Here is a 19,031-nt window from a genome sequence, read left to right as displayed (position 1 = left end):
AGCAGGTTAAATAAAACTGCGAATGTTTGGTTTCCTATATAATCTTAGTTTCATCCTATTCGTTTCAATAAAACAGTACAGGCAGATGACCAGGACGGCTATTTTGCCTTTTCTAGGACTGCATACCTTAGAGTGGCTTTTGAAATATTACAGCCCAATATTCAAATGCCATGGTCGGTGTTTGTGTTGATGGTTGGCTGCATTGTTTAAATCATTTTATTTATTTATTTTATTTCCATTTTGCTCACACCTTTTTCAGTAGTAGCTAGGGTTACTATATGTCCGGATTTACCCGGACATGTCCTCTTTTTGAGGACGCGTCCGGTCGGGTTTTGCCAGTCCGCCCGTTTGTCCGGATTTCTGGACAAACGGGCAGGCGGGCGGGCCTATCCTTGCCTCCCCTTCCTATCTACTGCCCTGGTGGTCTAGTGACCTCTTCGGGGCAGGAAAGAGCCCCCTCTTTCCTGCCCGCAGCGCTGCCCTTGCCCTGCATCCTGTTGCTGTGATGGTCTTGGGATTCAAAATGGCCGCCGAGAGTTGAAGCGGCCTCGTGAGACTTCAACTCTCGGCGGCCATTTTGAATCCCGAGACCGTCACAGCAACAGGATGCAGGGCAAGGACAGAGCTCCGGGCAGGAAAGAGAGGGTTCTTTCCTGCCCCGAAGAGGGTCACTAGACCACCAGGGCAGTAGATAGTAAATAAGGGGAGGGGAGGGGAATATATGACAGGGGGCGGGGTGAGGATGCGAAAGGGGCGGGACATGTGTCCTCTTTTTGAGAGGACAAAATATGGTAACCCTAGTAGTTTCTCAAGTTGAGTTACATTCAGGTATACTGGATATTTCTCTGTCCCAGGAGGGCTCACAATCTTGGTTTGTACCTGAGGTAATGGAGGGTTAAGTGACTTGCCCAAGGTCACAAGGAGCAGCAGTGGGATTTGAACCGGCCACCTCTGGATTGCAAGACCAGTGCTCTAACCACTAGGCCACTCCTCCACAAATTAGTAGGGTATACTCCATCCCACTATCCAGATAGTGAGTGGGTTACTATACGTACAGGGAGGGTAATTATATAACCCATTTTTATGCATTCTATATGAGGCGCCTAAAAAATCCACGCAGTAAACATTTCCGCCTAAGCGGCATCTAGATTTAGGAGCGGTATATAGAATACACTTAGTTGATATCACAGCGCCTAAAACTACGCACCTCCATTTACACCCATGAAAATGTGGCGTAAATCCCTGTATGTAGATTTACGAGCACTGGGCCATATTCTATAACTATACGTTTAAATTTTGGAACGCCCATAACCACACCCCCTTTTGAACTGAATGCATTAGAATTTCAGCGCAGTTCATTACAGAATATACTTAGCGAGTTGTGCGTCTAAATTCTAATTATTGCCAATTGGTGCTCATTAATGTACTGCAGCCTGATTAAGCAAAACAGAAATGTTAATCTCCATCTATTCTTCAACACATGAAAAATCGCATGAAGCAAAGAAAAATCCTTCTGTCAACACCAAGATTTTCTTTCCAGCTACTGTGGAATCTGTAGCATACGGAACATAGAATGGTTCTTCTTACAACTTTCCATAGGAAAAATGTATTCGGATTCTGGCAGCAACTCAATAATTGCACCACGAAATCCCTTCACTGCCAGGTACTTTGTGAAGTAACAGTATTAGAGCCTGTATCGCAAACCTTAACACCAATTCTGAACACGAATACCAACAACAGTACCTTTAAAAAGCAGCAATACTCATCCCATTGGAAAAGCCAGACAAGTCAGATTCATAGATCCCCACACAAATCACAAGCCAGCAGAATCTCTCACCTGCTCAGTCACATGCAGAACAAAAACTAACCCTCATCAATTACAGAATAAAAGAACCAAAATGTAGAAATTGTCCTGTAGCTCAGCATTAGCCCTTCCCTTCCCTACTCCCCATCCCTCCCTGTAGCCCGGCATCAGCCCTTCCCTACCCCCATCCCTCTATGTAGCCCAGCATCAGCCCTTCTCTACCCCCCATCCATCCTCGCAGTCCGGCATAAGCCCTTTTCTTCCCCACCATCCATCCTGTAGCTTGGCATCTTCCCTTCCCAACCATCCATCCATCCCATAGTTAGGAATCAGCCCTACCCTACCCCCCACCTCTCCCTGTAGCCTAGCGTCAGCCCTTTCCTACTCTCTAACCTTCCCCCCCCATAGTCTGGCATCTCCCCTGCCCTTCCCAGTCTTGTCTTGTTGGGGGCGGGCTCTTCACTGCCTAGGGAAGAAAGGTATATTTAATGATTGAATAAATATACCTTTTTTCCTCTGGGCAGTGAAAAGCCCACCCCCACCCAGAAGCCCAGAACCAGCATTACACTATACATTAGGAAAAAAAAAATTTTTTTTTTGTTACATTTGTACCCCGCGCTTTCCCACTCATGGCAGACTCAATGCGGCTTACATGGGGCAATGGAGGGTTAAGTGACTTGCCCAGACTCACAAGAAGCTGCCTGTGCCTGAAGTGGGAATCGAACTCAGTTCCTCAGGACCAAAATCCACCACCCTAACCACTAGGCCACTCCTCCACTGTTGCTACTATTTGAGATTCTACATGGAATGTTGCTATTCCACTAGCAACATTCCATGTAGAAGTTGGCCCTTGCAAATCACCATTGTGGCCGTGCAGGCTTCTGCTTCTGTGAGTCTGACGTCCTGCACGTACGTGCAGGACATCAGACTCACAGAAACAGAAGCCTGCGCAGCCTTCTACATGGAATGTTGCTAGTGGAATAGCAACATTCCATGTAGAATCTCCAATAGTAGCAACATTCCATGTAGAATCTCCAATAGTATCTATTTTATTTTTGTTACATTTGTACCCTGTGCTTTCCCACTCATGGCAGGCTCAATGTGGCTTACATGGGGCAATGGAGGGTTAAGTGACTTGCCCAGAGTCACAAAGAGCTGCCTGTGCCTGAAGTGGGAATCAAACTCAGTTCCTCAGTTCCCCAGGACCAAAGTCCACCACCCTAACCACTAGGCCACTCCGGGCAGGAGCAGACACTCCGGGCAGGAGCAGACTCAAAGAGTACTGCAGTGTTCTCCATGCGCTGGCTGGCTGCTGTGCTTATTTGGGGCCGTGGGGGAGTGCAGAGGCCTTGGGGGGCTCAACTGAAGGCAGATCGAGCGAGGAGCGAGGCGAGGGCCCAATAACTTCTCCAGCTACTGCCGGCAGCCTGGCGCTGTGGCACAGTGGGGGAGACCTGTCCGGCTGAGTCACAGCACTAGCGGCAGATTTTTCCACGCTTCACTGGCGTACACGCTGCGGGGACACTGGGAAGCAAGGCAAGGCAGGCGCCCTGAGTAAGATCAGCGGTCAGAGAGCAGCATAGCACCACTGCACTGCGGGACCAGCAGTGAGGTACAGAGCTTGAGCGGCTGCTCCCAAACCGACTCACACGCTAAAAAAAAAAAAAAAAAGTTAAAAAATTAGGCAGGTTACCACATTTAGACAGCCGGCACGCTCTAACGCTGTTTTTGTTGCCGGCAGGCTGCCTAAATGCTTGTGGCTGATTTAGCTGAACCGCAGCAGAACTAAAAGGCCGAGCAGTGCACGCCCAATGCAGCCAAACTTGCTCATAGAAGACCTACACCGATTGGAGGAAGGCAACCGAATCTATGCCACTGGATTGCTTGTTAACATCCAATTGACAGCACTGATTAGCTAGTTAACCAGCAGTGTTGCCAGGTGGGCGGTTTTACCGCCCAATTGGGCGGGTTTTCGCCAGCGGCGGCGGGAAAATTTCGCCGGCCGCGGGATGCGGTTTTTTGGGCGGTTTTCCCGTCACCACTGTGCGAGTTCGGCGGTTTTTTACGGGGCTTCTATTGGTCCAATTCGGTCCAATAGAAGCTTTTCCGGGGCTTCTATTGGTCCAAATTGGACCAATAGAAGCCTTTCAGGGGCGGGGTTGACGTCAGGGATGATGTAGGGGGCGGGGCTAGTGACGGAGTCGGGGTTAATGACGTGGAGGCGGGGTTAATGACATGGGAGGCGGGGTTAGGTGATGCGGGGGGGGGGTTAGTGACGCGGGGCGGGGGATCGGTGACGCGGAAGACGGGGATTGGCTACGGGCGGTTTTTGGGCGGGTTTACGGCTGTTTTGGGCTGGGAAAATGTTTCCCAGCTGGCAACCCTGTTAACCAGTTAAGTTACACACATTGTTGCAGAATGCACTTCGATTTCTGCATGGAAATTAAGGCACGATATACAGAATTGGGGGGTATTTATAGGGCTACCAAATGGCTCCAGAAAAAGGAGGACACATTGATCCAGTCTGGATTTGCTTCCATTAAATAATAATAAGAAATAAGAAATAGAACTACAATAATAATAATAATAAAATACACACTAGCATTTACACCTGCTCTTGAGGTTAAAATAAAGTAGAACCCGATAGGTACTTAGATGCATTCTTATAAAATTAACCCCCAAGTGATCAGCTCCGCCATTATCCACATAGGGGTAAATTCTGTAAGTAGCGCCTTTGATCCAGGCTCTCTCCCCTTTGCCCCCCCCCCCTACGCACCAGGGTCCAGCATCTCCCCCATGCACCCATTCCCCACCCCCCATCTTCCATACGCTGGCAGTTTGTGGCAGGGGTGGCACTGAAGGCTGCTGTCTGACCAGCAGGCCCTTTCCTCTGCTGTGTCCCAGCCATAGGAAGTTGCATCAGAGAGGTGGGACATGGCAGAGGAAAGACCCGGCCAGACAGAAAGCAATCTTCAGCGCTGCCTCTGCTGCAACCTATCAGCGTTTGGAGGATGGGGTGGGGGAATGGAGGTAGGGAGATGCTGGACCTGTGTTAGTGCAGGGGTGTAAGGGGGCTCTAATTTTAGGCAGCCCTTACCATTGGACGGCTGTGGGCATTTTCCCAGGCTCACTCAATGGTAGCTATTCCCCTGCTCTTGTTATCTGAGAAAAGAACTGCCCTGAGTGCAAACTTATTAAATCACATGCAGACTGAGAAATTGCAAGAGGACCTTGAGAGGCTGGAAGACTGGGTGTCCAAATGGCAGATGACATTTAATGTGGACAAATGCAAAGTGATGCACATTGGGAAGAATAAACTGAATCGTAGTTACTTGATGCTAAGGTCCACCTTAGGACACAACACTCAAGAAAAAGATTTAGGTGTCATTGTAGACAATACACTGAAAGTTTCTGCCCAGTGTGCAGCGGCGGCCAAAAAAGCAAACAGGATGTTAGGAATTATTAGGAAAGGGATGTAGAATATGACCAAGGATATTATAATACCTCTGTATCGCTCCATGGTGCAACCTTACCTTGAGTATTGCGTTCAATTCTGGTCACCATATCTCAAAAAAGATATAGCAGAAATAGAAAAATTAAGAGCAACCAAAATAATAACGGGAATGGAACTCCTCCCATATGAGGAAAGGTTAGAGGTTAGGGCTCTTCAGCTTGGAAAAGAGATGGCTGAGGTGGGATATGATTTTTCATGCTTTCAAAAAGTTCAAAGACCAGGGGACACTCAGTGAAATTACATGGAAATACTTTTAAAACAAATAGGAGGAAATATTTTTTCAGTCAAAGAATAGTTAAGCTTTGGAATTTGCTGCTGGAGGATGTGGTAACAGCAGTTAGCATACCTGGGTTTAAAAAAGTTTGGACCCGTTCCTGGAGGGAAAATCCATAGTCTGTTGAGATGGACATGGGGGAAGCCACTGCTTGCCCCGGGATTGGTAGCATAGAATGTTGCTACTAATTGGGTTTCTAAAGAGAATCCACGAGCGTGGAGAACTCAATAGATCCCACGAAGCGTCAAGTGTAAACAAAAAGGTGGGAATATGAGCCAGGCAATCCAATAACTGGAACCAAAATAAAGTTGAAAATAAACAATATTTATTAATTTTCAAACAAATGATAATGAAACAATTTCCACATTAAAAATGACTCGACACAACGTTGTGTTTTGGCCAGATGGCCTACATCAGGAGTCTAAAAACCAAAAACAATAACAATAAGAACATAAATAAGATATACAATGATGTAACGTCCAGTAAAGAGGAACATATAAATTATAGAATATCAAAAACATAACCATGTTCCAAATAGCACCAGCAGCCCCTACTGGTGGTCTTGTGGTACTACTTCTAGGGTTTGATCTGCCATGTAAGGGCCTTATGTGTCCTAGCAGTAGTGCTGCAAAACTTCTGCAAGAGATCACCTGAGTTATTTTGAACTCAGCGCCGGCCGATGCAGAAACAAATGGGCACCGCTGCTGCCCCAGATCTCCCCAGACCACTAGCGGTTGAAAGAGGTAGGGTTGGTGGGGCCAGGAGGTGGGTGGGGGGGGGGGGGGGTCTTTGGGGGAGTGTGTTCAGGGAAGCTCTTTTAGGGGATGTTCAGGCGTGCTGTTTGCAAGGATCTCTTCAGTGGAATTGTCCATGGGAATGTTCGGGGGGGGGGGGGGGCATAGAAGTGGTAGGAATTAAAGTTGAGCCCCAGCCTCTTTAGAACATTGGGCCACAGGTTGGCATCTTGAAACTCCCAGGGAAGATGAATAATGCAGTTTGCAAGGTTGATTGCAAGCTAAATTATTCATAGACGTCATTAACCTGCTATAATGAATCATCACAGGTGACTGACTCCCAGAGTAAACTAAAGTGTAGTAAAAGGCCAACTTATATTGCTCTTTACTAACTAAACTCTCCACCCCCACCCCCACCCCCGATGCATGACACCTAAATCAGCACAAAAATTTGATTTTACGTTCGTCATGTACTGATAAATACCTACCTTTCTTAGTCTGCCAAAACACTAAATTGCCTGAAAAATATACCCCTAAATTATAAGTTCCTAGGATCAGAAGCCCTACTTGCAATAAAGAATAGAACATTGGTACGGTATCAGCCCTAAATCAAGATTTCAGAATAGCAGAATGGAAGCGGTAGCAGAAAGGATTAAAATGAAATGCTTAATAACACAAAAATCAAGCAATATCCTGCTGACGTGTGGAGTGTCTAGGCTTGGCGTACAATCTAATATGAAGCATGATGATCAAGGGAATGACCAGAATTAGTGTTCGTGTTCCAGAAAGCAAATGTAGCGAACAGAGAAAATGAAGGAAGTACAACAAGGGAATATTCTTTTAATACACATACATAATATATCAGAAGTCACCAGCGTCACTGAGGCTAAGTCTATAGCTTCAAGGCAGGTGGTCTGATTTTGAAGAATAACAGTGAGTATTATTAGGAAAGGGATGGAAAACCAGGGCTTTTTTTTGAGGGGGTACTTGGGGGTACTGAGTACCGGCACCTTTTCCATTGGGTGCTGAAATTGGCCCATGGTCCCCAAGCTCAGGGTCTACACACCAATTCTGCCTTGTCATAGATTCTGTGACTGGTTGCAGGGGTCCTGGCTATTGTGGGGTGAGTCTCTCAGTGATCATCTCATCCCTGAAGGGTGGCATGACATTTGAGTACCAGCACCTTTTTTGCTAGGAAAAATGCACTGTGGAAAACAAACACGAGGCTGTTATAATGCCTTTGTATTGCTCCATGGTGCGACCACACCTCGAATATTGTGTCCAAGTCTGGTCGCCGCATCTCAAAAAAGATATAAAGAAATTGGAGAAGGTGCAGAGAAGGGCGACGAAAATGATAAAAGGGATGGAACGACTTTCCCTATGAGAAAAGGCTAAGAAGGTTAGGGCTCTTCAGCTTGGAGAAAAGGCGGCTGAGGGGTGATAACGATAGAAGTCTACAAGATAATGAGCGGAGTAGAGCGGACAGATGTGAAGCATTTGTTTACACTTTCAAACAACAATAGAACCAGGGGACACAAGATGAAGCTGGAATATGGTAGATTTAAAACAAATAGGAGAAAGTTTTTCTTTACTCAGTGTGTAGTTGGACTCTGGAACTTTCTTTACTCAGCATGTAGTTGCCGGATAATGTGGTGGCAGCAGCTGGCCTTAGGGAGTTTAAGGGGGGTTTGGACAGATTCCTGAAGGAAAAGTCCATTGAACATGATTAAAAAAATTTTTTGGGGTGGGGGGGTTGCCAGCTTCTTGAAGCCTGGATTGGCCGCTTTCGGAGACAGGATGGTGGGCTTGATGGACCCTTGGTCTTTTCCCAGTATGGCGGTGCTTATGAGTAATACCAGGACAATAAAAATACCATATAATCCTTTCACTTGGTGAGAAAGAAAGTTCAGAAATCCTTGGGCTGATGGGAAGTAGCTAATAGTTGCTCACACTAGATTAAAGGAGAATGTTAGGTATTATTAGGAAAGGAATGGAAAACAAAAATGAGACTGTTATAAGGCCTTTGTATTGCTCCATGGTGCGACCGCACCTCAAATATTGTGTTCAGTTCTGGTCACTGCATCTCAAAAAAGATGTGGAGGGGCATTATTGGAAAGGGGCGCCCAAGTTTTCCTGAGGACGTCCTCGCAGGACGTCCCGGCGAAGGGGCGGGGAAACCCATATTATCGAAACAAGATGGGCGTCCATCTTTCGTTTCGATAATACGGTAGGGGTCACCCAAATCTTGACATTTAGGTCGTCCTTAGATTTGGTCGTTTCTGATTTTTGGCGATAATGGAAACCAAGGATGCCCATCTCAGAAATGACCAAATCCAAGCCCTTTGGTCGTGGCGGCAGCCAGTATTCGTAGTGCACTGGTCCCCTTGACATGCCAGGACACCAACCGGGCACCCTAGGGGGCACTGCAGTGGACTTCACTAATTGCTCCCAGGTGCATAGCTCCCTTACCTTGTGTGCTGAGCCCCCCAACCCCCCCTCCCCGAAAACTCACTCCCCACAACTGTACACCACTACTTGGCATGTTTGAAGGTATCAGGAACAGTTGCAGTGGAAAGTGAAAGATTGAGGATATGACAGATAGGAGAGATAGTGCTGAGTAGATGGGTGGGAATAGGATCAAAGGAAAAGGTAGTCAATTTGGAGGAGGGAAGAAAATGTGCAGTTTCCTTTCCAGTGATTTCAGAAAAGAAAGAAAAGGAGGGTTGACAGAAAGGACTGCGGGAAGGAGAGGGGGAGGTGACTTGGTTGAGATCTGAAGGTTAATCATATGAACCTTATCGTGAAAGTACTCAGCCATAGTCTGGGGTGAAAGAGAAGGGGGGGAGGGGTTGGAGATGAAGGCACTTTGAGGAGAGAGTTCATTGTGGCAAATAGATGTCGAGGGGTGATCCCCGCTTCCCTCCGGTGGTCATCTGGTCAGTTGGGGCTCTTTTTTGGGACTTGGTCCTAAAAATACATGGACCAAGTCTGGCCAGCGAAATGCTCGTTCGAGCCGGCCTTTTTTTTTTCATAATAAGCCAGTCTAGAGCAAACGTTAATTTAGGGAGAAATGCACAAAGGGGTTTTCCATGGCCATTAGCAGCCACCCAGAACCCCATACAAATGTATTACAATGATCTCATTAGTAGTCTTATGAGCATTTCGGGTGATGCACAGCTCCAGAGCACCTAGTTCTAACGAACAAATTTTACGACTGCTCTGGAGCTGTTGGAGAGGAGGGAAGCATAAGCAGGCAGCTCCAAAGGCTGCCTGCTTGTGGTCCTTACCTCTCCTCTCCATGGCAACTCCCCTGGAGACCCTCCCCAGCGACCCCACCTAATCTTTTTAAAATATTCCCTGGTGTCAAAGCAATACAATTTTATGGCTTATAATGGGCTAGAAAACCCAGATCTTTGTTAAGTCCTGTCTGGTGGGTGTCAAAATATTTAATCATTCTGACTTCAAAGGTCTTACGTTCCTGTCTTGTTTTTTAAGTTCCCTTTCAGGATTCTTACCATGAAATCACTGGTACAGTGTTCTGGTTTTGTAAAGTGCTGCCCCACAGGCGTGACATCTTTATTGGTACTAGCATTTTTCATATGGTGTCTATGTACATTAAATCTCTTCTTTAGCATCTGACTTGTTTCTCCAATGTAGCATCCTTCGTTGCATTTTTTACACTGAATGATATATACCACATTGGAAGATGAACACGTGAAAGATTCTTTAATGTTGAATATGTTTCCTTTGTGAATGACCGTGAGGTCCTGTGAACTGTTTTCGGCATAGTTTGCAGCTGGATATATTGCAAGGATGTGTGCCATTCTTTTCTTTTTGAGTCTGTGTTGGGAGCTTACTTCTAATTAGTTTGTGTTTTAAGTTGGGTGGCTGTCGGAAGGCCAGCACTGGTGGGGATGCGAATATCTCTTTCAGTAATTCATTCTCCTGGAGTAGAGGCTGCAGATCTTTTATGATTTTTCTTAATTTTTCCAGCTCTGGGTTGTATGTCACTATAATGGGGGATTCTGTCTGTGGCTTTTTTTCTCCCTTGTGTTGAAACAGCAAAGGAGCTGCTTAGAATGCACCTTTCACCAAAAGGGAAGCAGCAAAAGGTTTGCGGCCAACTACTGTCTCTGACTGCTGTACATTTGCCTCTGAAAGATACACGCTGTGCAACCATCTGTGCCCACACCCCTTTAACTACAGTCCCCTACTAGCAATAGGCTTTGCCACTGTATTCAGATCCTATTTTGCTTGCGATGTACTACTCATTCTCCAGTTCCTCATTCTAGCAAAGCAGGCCGAAGTGCTTCCATGCAGCTTTTACCCTAACACTGGATTTAATTAGCTGCTTCCTTTGAACATATTGCTACGGAGAAAGGGTCATTGGCAAAAATAACTCCGTTTGGTTTTCTTTTTTTGACAGTAAAAGTAGAGCGACTCAGAAGTATTTGCCTGTAATTTACTTCTGTTGAATGTCTTACAGATTCCATCGTAATCGGATTTTGGGTTGGCCTTGCAGTCTTTGTCATTTTCATGTTTTTTGTACTGACCTTGTTGACCAAGACGGGAGCACCACATCAAGAGTAAGTCTCTCCTCCTTATCTAACAAAAACACGACAGAAACCTCTGGTACTGTAAACGAAGGAGGTTTAATTGAGAGGAGACGGCAGGAGTGTGTTTGGCTCATTATCTGGCCTGAAGACAGTGGGCGGAGCTTGCTGCCATACAGAGTAATATATTTTGAGTGTATCAAGATGGCGGTTGCTGCGTAGGGAAGCAACTAAACCTCCTTGGGTGTAGACGGCTTCAGCCTTGTCACGTGACACCATTTCCTGTCAATCAAACCTCAATATTCGAAAGGACTTGTACAAATGGAGGTTAATTCTATAAAGTACACACCTGTGCATGCAAGTTCTAGAATAAGGTCAGTTGCGTGCATTACTTAAGTCAATAATTAGCTGCTAATTGGCATTTACTACCAATTATTGGATATAATTGACTCTAATTGGTAGTTATCTATGTAACTCCCCTTAGTCATTATTCTAATAATGCACAAATTCTATAGCGCACAAATGCAAGGGGGCATGAACGTGGGAGGGGCATGGGCAGGTTGGGGGTGTCAGGCAGTTACACCCTCAGGTTCTAGAATACTAGCAGTTACATGCCCAACTGTCTACAATTAGGTGCAAGCATTTACACCAGCCACTGAACTGGCATAAGTACTCGCTCCAAAAGTTAAGCATATAATTGTGGACTTATGCTAGTATTCTGTAACAGCAGTAGTGCGCTCAATTGTCATTATAGAATTTGTACTTATTGTGCATCATAGGCTATATTCTACATATGGCACCTGAAAAATCCACACAGAAAAAAAAATATGCCTAGGCGCGTTCTGTAAAGTATGCCTAAATTTAGGCGTACTTTATAGAATAGGTCTAAATTTCTGCTCAGTATATAGAATATGCCGAGCACCCATCCCTGCAACTGAATTTGGTCGCAGACAGTTACGCTAAGTAAAACTCGGTGTAAATCCTGATGCCTAAATTAGGTGTGGACCGGGTATATTCGATAACAATGCGCATAGATTTGAGAAACGCTCATGACCAGCCCATTCCACACCTATGAACACACCCTGTTTTCAACAAGCGACTTACAATTTATGTGCATCAGGTTGCAGAATACAATTAGACGTTTCTTTGCGTAAATTCTAATTAATGCCAATTAGTGTCAACAATTGCTTGTTAAGTGGCAATGTCAGTGCTGATTGCGCTTGTTAACTAATTAAGTTGTGCATGAAAATCCAGAATACGACCAGATTTGCATGTGCAACATAAGTCACGCTATATATAAGTACATAAGTAATGCCATAGTGGGAAAAGACCAAAGGTCCATCGAGCCCAGCATCCTGCCCCCTAGGGTGCCCGGTTGGTGTCCTGGCATGTCAGGGGGACCAGTGCACTATGAATGCTGGCTCCTCCCACGACCAAAGGGCTTGCATTTGGTCATTTCTGAGATGGGCGTCCTCGGTTTCCATTATCGCCGAAAATCGGGGACGACCATCTCTAGGGACAACCATCTCTAAGGTTGACCATCATGTGGAGATTTGGGCATCCCCAACCGTATTATCGAAACAAAAGATGGCCGCCTATCTTGTTTTGATAATACGGGTTTCCCTGCCCTTTCGCGGGGAAGTCCTGCGAGGACGCCCTCAGGAAAACTTGGGTGCCCGTTTGATTATGCCCCTCTAGGGGACACTCAATGAAATACTTTTAAAACAAATAGGCAGAAATATTTTTTACTCAACAAATAGTTAAGCTCTGGAACTCTTTGTTGGAGAAGGTGGTAACAGCGGTTGGTGTATCTGGGTTTAAAAAAGCTTTTGACAACTTCCTGGAGGAAAAGTCCATAGTCTGCTATTGAGACAGACATGGGAAGCAACTGCTTGCCCTGGGATTTGTAGTATGGAATGTTGTTACTATTGAGATTCTGAATGGAATCTTGTTACTTTTTAGGATTCCAGAATCTTGTTATTCTTTGGGGTTCTACATGGAATGTTGCTACTAATTTGGGTTTCTGCCAGGTACTTGTGACCTGGCTTGGCCACTGTTTGGAAAACAGGATACTGGGCTGACCACTGGTCTGACCCAGTATGGCTACTCTTATATTCTTATGGTTTTAACAGCAAACAGTTTACTTCAACACTGAACCTCTTTCAGTATTCGCATCAAGCAAAAAAAAAAAGAAAGACAAAACCTCCCCATAGTCATTTTCTCCCTCTCTGTCTCAAAGTTCTTTCCTTTTAAATTTTTATTTTATTTCCTTGCAAAATTAAACAAGCAAATACACTTGTACACAAAAAAGGTATGGTTCAAATACCTATAAAATATTTTATCCATATCGCTCTAGCCCACGATATGTATGGAGGAATCGAAGTTGCAAATGAAAAATCAAAAGCAGCAAAACAAAGCACCACCAAGGGTCAATAGCTCCCCTTCCCCCAGAGCCAACAGTCCTTTCCTACAGAAGTTACCAAAGGGGCTCCTTCAGTTTTCTTAGTGTTAATGAAAGCAGTCAACTGAGATGGTTTCAAGAACACTTCTGAAAGAAGGTATGTTTTTCCCCATTTTTAAAACACCAGGGTGGAAGATTTAATTTGCCTCCTCCCACAGTAATCACTACAGATGCCAAATACTACCATACTCTTCCAGGCAAGCCACAGAGAACTTTCTTATTTACCCTTTTCTTCTCAGAATCCATAGTTCAAAAAACAAACAACCCCACAGACTTGCAAAAACTAGCCTTCTGTAAACTCCATTTCCTTTTCTTCATAAAAAAAGGTTGCTTCCTCTGTCTGTTGAATTTCCATACCTTCCTCTTCCTCCATCAATGTTTGTGGACAAAACTCCTCTTGGCTTTGCTAATCTTCCCCCCTTGGCTGCAAGGCCAAGTCTGTTTCCTCCCAGGGGGAAAATTCCTCTACCCTAAAACCATGGTTAGTAGTCAGCTCACCTGGGTCTTTATTCTGTCTCCATCCACTACCTCTTCTGAGTTTAACTTCTGGGTCTACAGTTTTCCTGTTCTTAATGGTAAAATTATGCCTTACTTGCTGATAATTTTCTTTCCTTTAGTCCTAGCAGATGAATCCACGATCTGGTGGGTTGTGTTCATCTACCAGCAGGTGGGGATAGAGATTAGAAAGCTGAAGGCAGTGATACCAGATGGCTAGCTCCTCCGTCACTCTGTATATATCCCACCTAGGGCTGCCCAAATCATGATTTGAATCGATTCTTCGATTCGTTTTGGAAAAAAATCGGGAGTCCCAATTCGGGATTTCCCCACCTCCCTCCCTCTCACCTGCTGTCACCCAAGCAGCTGCTTCCCTCCCTCCCACTGTCACCTGCCACTGTCGCTGCTTCCCTCCAGAGTCGGTGGAACCCGGTAAGCGTGGTAAGCATGGCAGGGGGGTGCCGACCTCTGGAGGGCGCCACAAGCCATGCTAACCGCCGCTTGGGCGGCTCACCTGCAGGCAGATCCCACCTGCCCACCCTCAGCTCCCCAACAGCCCTCCTTTTGTTCCTACCATCCTCGGGGGGGGGGGGGGGGGGTTAAATTTTTTAATTTACCTCAAGTCACGGCGACTGTGGCAGCATTGAAACCAGCAAGCTCGTTTCTAGCCTTCCCTTCCCTCTTAGTGTCCCGCCTTCCTCTGATGTAATTTCCTTTTTCCGTGAGGGCGGGACACTGAGAGGGAAGGGAAGGCTAGAGATGAGCCTGCTGGTTTTGCTGCCGCCTCTGCGACTTGAGGTAAAATAAAAGATTTAACCCCCACAGGGCGGCAGGGACGAAACGCGGGATGTTGAGGGCTGAAAGGGGGGGGCAGGTGGGGGCTGGGGTGAGTCACTGGACATGGAGGGGAGGATGGGGCAAAGGAGAATCGCTGGACATGGATGGGAGGAGATGGCAGGGGAGAGAGGAAAAATGCTGGACGGATGGAGTGGAGGACAGAGAAGAAAGGAGAAATGTTGGACAGGGATGGAGGGGAGGGAAGACAGAGGAAGGAGATGCACATGGATGGCGGGGAGGGGAGAGAGGAGAAATGCTGGAGATGGATGGCGGGGAGGGAAGTGAGATGAACATAAATTTAACAAGTCTAAAGCTGTTTCAGTTGGATAGGCAATGCCTTAAAAGGTGGAGGAGAAAAGAAATAACGCTAAAACAGCTTCACAAATGATTGTAGCTGGTAGAAACAGCAATTATAAACTCTGTAGTTTGTGCCCATTTTTCTTCACTGTTCTTCAATTGCTGCTGCCTGTTTGTTTGTTTTTTTTACCCTTTGTGATGTAATATTTCCATGTGGGCCTCACTGTTTCAATCTAGTTAAATCAAATCAAATTGAATTAAAAAAAACAATTTATTTGAAAGAATTGAATCGTACCAAATCAAACATTTTTTTAGCTAAATCAGACAGCAGTAATCCCACCTTAGCAGTCAGCACTCAAAAAAAGGATCTAGGTGTAATTTTAGACAGTATGCTGAAATCTTCTGCCAATTGTGTGGCGATGGCGGCCAAAAAAGCAAACAGGATGCTAGGAATTATTAGGAAAGGGATGCAAAATAAGACCAAGATTATTATAATGCCTCTGTATTGCTCCATGTTGTGACCTCACCTTGAGTACTGCATTCAATTCTGGTTGCCGTATCTCAAAAAGGATATTGTGGAAGATTCAAAGAAAAGCAACCAAAATGATAAAGGGGGGATGGAACTCCTTTCATATGAAGGGAAGGGAAATGGGACTCAATATACCACCTTTCTGAGGTTTTTGCAACTACATTCAAAGCGGTTTACATATATTCAGGTACTTATTTTGTACCAGGGGCAATGGAGGGTTAAGTGACTTGCCCAGAGTCACAAGGAGCTGCAGTGGGAATGGAACTCAAAGTCCACTGCACTAACCACTAGGCTACTCCTCCACTAGCAACATTCCATGTAGACTCTCCAATCGTAGCAACAGAATCTCAACATTCCATGTAGAATCTCAAATAGGGAAAGGGAAATGGAACTCGATATAGTGTCTTTCTGTGGTTTTTGCAACTACATTCAAAGCAGTTTATATATATTCAGGTACTTATTTTGTACCAGGGGCAATGGAGGGTTAAGTGACTTGCCCAGAGTCACAAGGAGCTGCAGCGGGAACTGAACTTGGTTCCCCAGGATCAAAGTCCACTGCACTAACCACTAGGCTACTCCTCCGCTCCATGAAGAAAGGCTAAAGAGGTTAGGGCTTTTCAGCTTGGAAAAGAGATGGGTGAGGAGGGATATGATTGAGGTCTATAAAATCCTGAATGTTGTAGAAAGAATAGGAAGTGAATCGATTTTTCACTCTTTCAAAAAGTACAAAGACCGGGGGGACACTCAATAAAATTACATGGAAATACTTTGAAAACAAATAGGGGGAAATATTTTTTAAGTCAAAGAATAGTAAAGCTCTGGAACTCTTTGCCGGAGGATGCGGTAACAGCAGTTAACGTATCTGGGTTTAAAAAAGGTTTGGAGGTTCCTGGAGGAAAGTCCATAGTCTGTTATTGAGATGGGCATGAGGGAAGCCACTGTTTGCCCTGGGACTGGTAGCATGGAATGTTGCTACTATTTGGGATTCTGCCAGGTACTTGTGACCTGGATTGGCCACTGTTGGAAGCAGGATACTGGGCTAGATGGACTATTGGTCTGACCCAGTATGGCTATTCTTATGTTCTTATGACTTTTCTTAAGGATGAGGGGCAGTGTTCTATAAACACCCACATAGGCACTAAGAACAAGCTAATGTCCATTAATGTGCATAAGTACATAAGTATTGCCATACTGGGAAAGACCAAAGGTCCATCGAGCCCAGCATCCTGTTTCCAACAGTGGCCAATCCAGGTCACAAATACCTGGCAAGATCCCAATAATGTACAAAACATTTTATACTGCTTATCCCAGAAATAGTGGATTTTCCCCAAGTTCATTTAATAACGGTCTATGGACTTTTCCTTTAAGGAGCCGTCCAAACCTTTTTTAAGCTCCGCTAAGCTAACCGCCTTTACCACATTCTCTGACACTATGCTTTAGTAAAAAGGCCCCATTAAGGCTCTATAAAATAGACTAGATTCAGTAAATGACACCTAAAATGTAGGCATGTTGGAATAATGCATGTAGCGCTATTCTATAAACTGCGTATACAGTAAGACCTGGTTTATAGAATAGCACATAGACCCAGGGAACGCGCATACATTTAGGTGCGGCCATTTACACCAATGAAAACCTGGTGTAAATACCCATCCACGCTTCCCCCAAATTCTAATACAACATGCGGACATTCCTCACATGGTCATGCCCCCTTTTCAACTACACATGTTGGAATTTATGCTCACCTCTTTTTAGAATATGCCTAAAAAAGCGCACGTGAATTCCAATTATTGCCAATTAGTGATAATTGGTTGTTATTGGCCAATTATCAATAATTTAATTATTTGTTGCATTTGTATCCCACATTCTCCCACCTATTTGCAGGCTCAATGTGGCTTACATTATGCCGTAATGCCGATCGCCATTTCCGGATTAAGAAATACAGAGTGGTGTTGCATTAGAATGCATAAATAGTAGAGTAGATTACAAAGTGTGTTACATTGAAGTTCCTTAATGATAGAGTAGATTATAAAGTATTTTAAACAAACAACTATAGTAAGTTCATTTCTAGCATGTAAAACATGGAAAAGAAAAGAAGATGATACCTTTTTTATTGGACATAACTTAATACATTTCTTGATTAGCTTTCGAAGGTTGCCCTTCTTCGTCAGATCGGAAATAAGCAAATGTGGTAGCAGATTGTATATATATAAGAGAAACATCAAAGCATTACCTTGACAGTCTGACAGAGTGGGAGGGTGGGAGTATGCATGGGGACATCAAAGCATTTCATTGAAATTCTAACAGGATGGGTGTTGGTAGGTGAGAGGAGGGTAATAAACAGAGAAATACAACTTTATAGTTTATAATGGGTTAGAAAACCCAGATCCTTATTAAGTCCTGTTTGTTGGGTGTCAAAATATTCAATCATTCTGACTTCAAAGGTCTTACGTTCCTGTATTGTTTTAAAGTTACCTTTCAGTATTCTTACTGTGAAATCACTGGTGCAGTGTTCTGGTCTTGTGAAGTGTTGGCCCACAGGGGTGGGGGCTTGAATGGCACCGGCTATTTTCATGTGATGTCTGTGCAGGTTGAATCTTGTCTTAAGCATCTGGCCTGTTTCTTCAATATAGCATCCTTCGTTACATTTTTTACACTGAATGATATATACCACCCTCCCACTCTGTCAGACTGTCAAAGTAATGCTTTGATGTTTCTCTTATATATACTATCTGCTACCACATTTGCTTATTTCCGATCTGACGAAGAAGGGCAACCTTCGAAAGCTAATCAAGAAATGTATTAAGTTATCTCAAATAAAAAAGGTATCATCTTATTTTCTTTTCCATGTTTTATTTTGTTTGATTTCTATAGATTCTACATGGAATGTTGCTATTCCACTAGCAACATTCCATGTAGAAGTCGGCCCTTGCAGATCACCAATGTGGCCGCGCAGGCTTCTGCTTCTGTGAGTCTGACGTCCTGCACATACGTGCAGGACGTCAGACTCACAGAAACAGAAGCCTGCGCAGCCTTCTACATGGAATGTTGCTAGTGGAATAGCAACATTCCACGTAGAATCTCCAATAGTAGCAACATTCCATGTAGAATCTCCAATGGTATCTATTTTACTGTCATAGTAATGCTTGAATGTTTTCACTTATATACACTGTCAGCTAGCACATTTGCTTATTTCCGATCTGACGAAGAAGGGCAACCTTCGAAAGCTAATCAAGAAATGTATTAAGTTATGTCCAATAAAAAAGGTATCATCTTATTTTCTTTTCCATGTTTTATTTTGTTTGATTTCTATTGATAACCTTAAGAGTGGACTAACATGGCTACCACACTCCTCTACTTAGCATGTAAAATAAAGTGGTAGTGCGTAATGCGTAGTGTTCATACTTGATAACGTAGGTTAATCAGTCTAATTTGGAGATGTCGGTTTAGTTCAGGTAGATTTTAATAATAATTGGCTCATTACTCAATTGAGTAGCAGGTGTAAATTGGCCATGCACACAATATAATGCGCGTTA

General features: G+C 44.5%; 1 protein-coding gene across 1 annotated transcript in view; it reads left to right on the top strand.

Annotated features, from left to right (window-relative positions):
* The window catches only part of MRAP2 (melanocortin 2 receptor accessory protein 2), a 31,865-nt gene that overhangs the window by 12,186 nt on the left and 648 nt on the right, over positions 1-19,031 (top strand). Inside the window, exon 2 of the mRNA XM_030195648.1 lies at positions 10,813-10,912. Within this exon, the coding sequence (XP_030051508.1) occupies positions 10,813-10,912 (100 nt within the window). The remainder of the gene's footprint in view (positions 1-10,812; positions 10,913-19,031) is intronic.

The sequence above is a fragment of the Microcaecilia unicolor genome, chromosome 3, assembly GCF_901765095.1.
Source record: "Microcaecilia unicolor chromosome 3, aMicUni1.1, whole genome shotgun sequence".
Lineage (NCBI taxonomy): Eukaryota > Metazoa > Chordata > Amphibia > Gymnophiona > Siphonopidae > Microcaecilia > Microcaecilia unicolor.
The sequence above is the reverse complement of the archived record's forward strand: the minus strand, read 5'-3'. Positions and strand labels throughout refer to the sequence as shown.